Here is a 6000-nt window from a genome sequence, read left to right on the forward strand (position 1 = left end):
TGGCACCACCGAGGGGTGTCACTGTGGCCACTCGGGGGACAGAAAACTCTTCTGCTATCGCATACTGTGTGCACCCTTCTAGAAGTGGGTGCACAGGTGCACCATTTTGTCTGAAAATAACTATTTCCAAAGCACCCTGGAAAGTGGCAGTAGAGATTGGTACTGCCTTCCTGACGACAATTTGGCAGCGTATTGGAAAAAGCGTAGGATGTAAACTGCTTTGGTGGATCATCATAGTAGTGGCCCCAGGAAATCCCACCTGTCTGTGTTCGTGCCTCTTGGCCTTGCTGCTCCATCCATTGGGAGATGGTATCTATTTCTCCACCCTCCTGGATCTGAGCTGGCCCCGGGGCTTGCTTTGCAATGGAATGTGGCAGAAGGAACCTTGAATGTGTTCGGAAGTCTGCACAGAAGGTTCCTTTGGGAACCCCGAGACCAGACCATGGGGCAACCCCAAAACAGCCTGCTGGAGGCTGCTAAACCAAGTAGAAGAGAACCCAGGGCCTCGGCCCACTGGGAGCATCCAGCAGCCAGATGTGTGAATGAAGCCACTTGGAACCTCCCAGCCCAGTGGCCCCTCCAATGACTGACTCCAGAAGGGAATCACACTGCAAAAATTTTCTCCAGCCAATCCTCAGAATCACAAGAAATAATTAATTCTTTTCTTAAGCCACTAAGTTTTGGGGGCACTTTGTCACCCCACAAGAGATACTGAAATACATACCCTTTTGATGAAACAAACGCATTTTAGGTATTTATACCAAAAACAAAAACAAAAAGATAACCAATGATTTAGTTACAAAGGTGCTCTGTGAAGCATTGTTTACGATACAAAATATGAGCATGATCTTAGATTATCCAACAGCAGGAATTAGATAGAATATTATACAATCATTACAAGGTTATTATTGAGGGGCACCTGGGTGGCCCATTTGGTTGAGCAGCTGAATCCTGATTTCGGCTCTGGTCATGGGATCAAGCCCCACATTGGGCTCCACATACGGAGTCTGCTGGAGGATTCTCTGTCTACGTCTCTCTCTGCCCCTCCCTGCTGCTCACGTACTCTCTCTCTCAAATCTTTAAAAAAGTTAGTATTGAGGTATCTTAATGGCAAGATTTCCAGAATTACTATTAATTAGAAAAACAAAATTTCTAAAAGTTATCCACGATCCCATTGGATTATGTGTATTTTAATTACATTTTGAGATGAAATCGGTGGGTCTAATTGATGTGCAACTTCAATTTGATATTGTTAGATTGCTCTCGAAGATGGATGTCACAGTTTCTCTTCCCACCAGCAGTGATGAGCCTTTCTGCTTCTCCGTGTCCCGGTCACGTCTCCCGGCCACCTGCTGACACACGTGAGAGGCAGGTCTGTCCACTCTCGGAGCCGATGTAAGTTAGAGCAAAGGTAGCTCCAACCTTGACTTCACTGAACAGGATTTCCTGGTTTCTCGGCCACCCAGAGACACCTTCCCCTGACCCATTTCTCACCCAAATAAAGGGGCCTGATTTACTCCTGGACTCCCTTCCAGAGAAGGAACATTCAGGTGCATCATGAAAAACCAGCAGGAAGCCAGGCGTCATGCCAGTGGGATGGGACTGCGGCTGGCAGCGGGGGAGTTGTCATGTGTCGACCCGGCACACCAGAAAAGGCTCAGTGAGTCTCGAACACAGTGATTAACTTCTCTTTAATCTCTGCATCACTGAGCAGCCCGGCCAACTGCTTAGCTTCCCCGGCAAGCTCTGCATGAGTCACTGATGTCTTACTGTGGATGTCCTACTGTGGCCTGAGCACATTGCATTTCAGGCAGGTGTGACTGTTCCTTTATGTGCCCTTGAGATACCCAGGGAATGAATAATGCCTGCTGTTCCCCTCCGACACTAACTAAATATTGAATCGACAATGCCTTTTTTTTTTTTTAAACAAAATAATATTGCTCTGGAGTCTTTTTTCTGCTCCATTTCTTTTCTTTTTTCCTGGCCACTGAATCAAGGCTGACAGTCCCTGGGATGTGGGGCAGCTCCTTAAGTAATAGGAAGTTTATTGACTCATGGGTTAATTGAGAAAATCATTTACCAAACCATATGTGGGCATGCTGTGCTAGCAACCCTTGAACTGCCATAAAGACTGGGACCCAGCTGTGGCCTGCTTAGCTCTTTCTTCTAATGTGGGTCAGTCCTTGAACTAGGACAGTCTGCAGGTGTTCCCTTTGTGCTCAGATAGACACTCAACTCTTAGCCCTCGAAAGAAAGAAGTCAGAACAAAGGCCTGCTTGGGCATGTTGGGGCACAGAAATCGGGGAGAGAAAACCCAAACCTTTATCGTGTAGCAGCTGCCTTGTACTCCTCTGACCGTATTATACAATCTGTTACATTCAATTAGAATCACAGAGATCCTGCCTCCCTTCCCTACGATGCTCTAGCTGTGTGTCTTTCAGCAAATCGCCTAACCTCTCTGAGCCTCTGTTTCTCATCCTCTCGGGGCCATTGTGAAGACGAAATGAGGTGAGGAATGGGGATGTGCGGTAGGCAGAATAATGACCCCAGACACACCCAGGTCCCAGGCTCCAGAACCTGTGAGCGTTCCCTCATGTGGCAAGAGGGTGTGATTAAATTAAGGATTTTGAGCTGGGAGGGGATTATCCTGGATTCTCTGGGTTGATCCGGGATAATCACGGGGATCCTTCTAAGAGAGAGGCAGCAGAGGGGATGAGGCCATATAAGCAGAGACTGGAGGGATGTGACCCCGAGCCACGGAATGTCAGCACTTTCTGGAAGCTATGGGAGGCCAGGGACAGATTCGCCTCCAGGGCCCCTCCAACACCTTGACTCAGTGACACCTGAGCCCAGTGGGACGGATTTCACACTCTCGGCTTCCAGAACTGTAAGAGAATGTGTTTTAGGCCACTAAGTCGTGGTCATGTGTTACAGCAGCCAGGAGAAACTAATACGGGATGATGTGTGAATATAAAATCCTGCACACGTGGACAGATTTGCTGCGAGGTAGCCGGAGCCAGGTGAGGACAAAACGCGGAGGGTGTGCCTGACGAGCCAGCAAGGTGTCAGCCCGCAGGTGTCTATTTGCAGGGAGGGGAAGTGCCTCCACAAGGCCGTGCGTGGCTGTGTGGCTGGACTGATGTCTGCGGCCTAACCCTGACTGGTCACCCGGATTTAAGCGCCCATCCAGGGGCCAGAGACTCTGGACAGAGCCCAAGGAATTGTTTTCCAAGGGACTCGGACAGCATCATGGATAGAAACTGAGCTGCTTTGGGGCTTGGTGACAAGGCAGGAGATGGGGGGGGGGGGGTAAGGAGTAGCTCCCTAAATTCTGTACGCAGCATGGCGTGGCTGTAGTTCAACATGTTGTTGCCTGGCGTGTTCTGACACTCAAGGCTGCATCTCAGGACCACTGGCCCACCTCAGCCTTGACCTGGACAGTGGGGAAATGCCCCCTCTTGGGATTTTGCAGGCAGCTGGTGTCACTAAGAGATTCAAGCCAGGGATGTCTGGGTGGCTCAGCGGTTGAGCGGCTTAGGGTGTGATCCTGGAGTCCTGGGATCGAGTCCCACATCGGGCTCCCTGCATGGAGCCTGCTTCTCTCTCTGCCTCTCTCTCTCTGTGTCTCTCATGAATAAATAAAATCTTTTAAAAAAAAAAAAGATTCAAACCAAAGACCTAACATTTCCCCTGAAACTCCCCCAAAGGAATAATGCAATGAGCCCTTTTGGGAGATTGGGTGTTGGGACGAATGTGTGAGGTGCCTACCCACTGAGGAGGCCTTGGGACCCTCAGGCCCCTGCAAGGCCTGCCTGTGGGCATCCAGCAAAGCTGCTCTCCAGGACAGCTGTTCCCTGGATAACCCGCTGACCTATTTCAGAGCCACCCTTCCACTCCTAGTCCACGCCTCGTAGTTGGTAACGTGGCCTACGACTGGAACTCAAGTATGGCTCTCTGGGGATTCCTCTTCTGTCACGTGTATTCTGAGTCCACCTGGAGAGGCGTCAGTGTGACAACCAGGCAAGATGCTGGGTGTCACGGGGCTCCTCACACTCCGGGGATCTTGGAGAGTTTTGTTAACCCAGTAGCACCCTAGCGGATTGCAAAGGCGCTGTGACCTGGGGGCTGCCTTTTGCCCGGGGATTCGGTCAGCAGATCCTGAGTGGATGGGCCTCCGGCCTCGTCTATTGTCAGGGGACACTCACCTGCTTGGCTGTGCTCCTCGGCGGCCAGCCTGGGCACGCACCTCCTCTCTCTCCTGATCTGCAATCCCACCTTTCCTCCTGCCCCACCACAGCCCACAATCTACACGGCAGGCCAAACAACCCAAGTGGGGTATAAATCAGACCAGCTCAATCCTCCATGGCTGTAAAGCCCTCACTTGCATCCCAAATAGGACTTGGAAATAGATTTAGCAACAAAAATACAAGGTGTCCAGTTAAATCTGAATTCTGAATAAATGCATAATTTTTTTTTAGTATAAGCATGTCTCAAAATGAATCTGAAATTCAAATTTAACTGGGCATGCCGTATTTTATACAGCAACCCTCACTGAATACAAAGAATGCAATCTTGACTCTTCACCTCGAGGGACAGGATCCTGGGGGCCCCCCACGTTTGCCTACCTTGGGGACCTCGTATTATGTCCTCGCTCACTCCACATGCCCATCACATTAGGCTTCCTCCCTCTACGTAAACACAGTGAAGACTTTCCCTACTCTGAGCCTTTGTACGTTCTGTTCCTCTGCCTGGAACAGTCTTCCCAGATCCTCACACAGATGGCCTCTGCTTATCACTCCGGTCTCAGCTCCCACTCACCCCCTTGGGGTGGCTTCCCCCAACCCGTCCAGGTGCTCTCTGCTGCATATTTTCTTCCTGCCGTGCACCTAAGTTCACTGCTCACTGGTCTGGAAAATCTCACAAGCTAGCCAAGTGAAAAGGCACAGGAAGCCCATGAAGTGATTTTCCATCAGGATGGCCTGAGTGAGGGTCAGTGGAAAGCTCTGGAAGTCAACCTAGTTCTCCTGCCACACTTCTGTTTACTCTTCTCTTGGGGTGCTGGAGAGACAGGGGTAGGAGAGTGAGGAAGAAGCAGGAGAGGCTGCTCCTCTGAGTCCTCTTCCTGCTACCTTCTCCCTCCTGGTCCTGTTTCGTAGCATCCTTCTGCTGGGCCTCTGCGCTGCCTGTGATCTCTTCTGAAGCCTGGCTCCTCTGGCCAAGTGTCAAGATACTTCGGAAAGTTCCTCCTGGTCCCCTGGTGTTTAGGAAAATCTCACAAAAGTGTCTTAGCCTTGCGGTAAGCCTACCCCCCTGGACACCTTTCTCAGAACAGGATGTCCTGAATCATTCTAGAATTTCAAGATCTGTAGTACCATGAAGGGGATGAGGGGTGGAGAGGAGCCAGAGAAACACTTTACGTAGGGACATCTCCTTCTGGAAGTCAACAGCCAGTGCTCAAAATCCCAAATGTTGTTGATCTTCGCGTATCTCCAAGGCCTTCAGACGTAATGCTTGGCTGTGGTGGAACCAGTTTTTATTTTTGTCTCCCCAATCCACCTCAGACTGGCACTTCTATAAAATACAATTCTGAATGAATGACTAGAAAAACAAAGACTTACAAAATACAACCTCCACGACTGTGCATTCGTATGTTGCAACATCAAAATGCCATGTGCACTTCTAAATGCTGACTGTCCCTTCTGTACATATCCCACTGAGGAGGGTGATAAATGTCTGTGCACGGAGCACACTTAGAGTACACGGTACAGGTCAATGATCAGCTCAGTTAAGGTAAGAATCCTGAAAGTGTTCTTTGTTCTTTGGTATGTGAATCTACGGCCAGAGACTTTCTCAGTCAACAAAAGGAAAGCAGCCTTGATGGTTTATTATTCACTCAGGCCTCGTTATGGGGGAAAGGGAACTTTCTCCAACAGCTGAAGGATCCCCAAAGCCCCCATCTCTCTGGCAGGAGACAGAGGTGGCTTTGCTTGGTTTGGTTAT

At 49.8% G+C, this 6000-nt stretch overlaps 1 protein-coding gene across 2 annotated transcripts in view; it reads left to right on the forward strand.

Moving 5' to 3' along the window:
* Positions 1-3639, forward strand: part of BTBD16 (BTB domain containing 16) — a 54900-nt gene extending 51261 nt beyond the window's left edge. Inside the window, exon 16 of one of the 2 annotated variants that reach the window (XM_038578994.1) lies at positions 1257-3639. In XM_038578994.1, the coding sequence (XP_038434922.1) occupies positions 1257-1304 (48 nt within the window). In that variant the 3' untranslated portion in view covers positions 1305-3639. The remainder of the gene's footprint in view (positions 1-1256) is intronic. The other variant, XM_038578990.1, reaches the window with a different exon arrangement.
* Positions 3640-6000: the final 2361 nt, after the last annotated feature.

This window comes from Canis lupus, chromosome 28, assembly GCF_011100685.1.
Source record: "Canis lupus familiaris isolate Mischka breed German Shepherd chromosome 28, alternate assembly UU_Cfam_GSD_1.0, whole genome shotgun sequence".
NCBI lineage: Eukaryota > Metazoa > Chordata > Mammalia > Carnivora > Canidae > Canis > Canis lupus.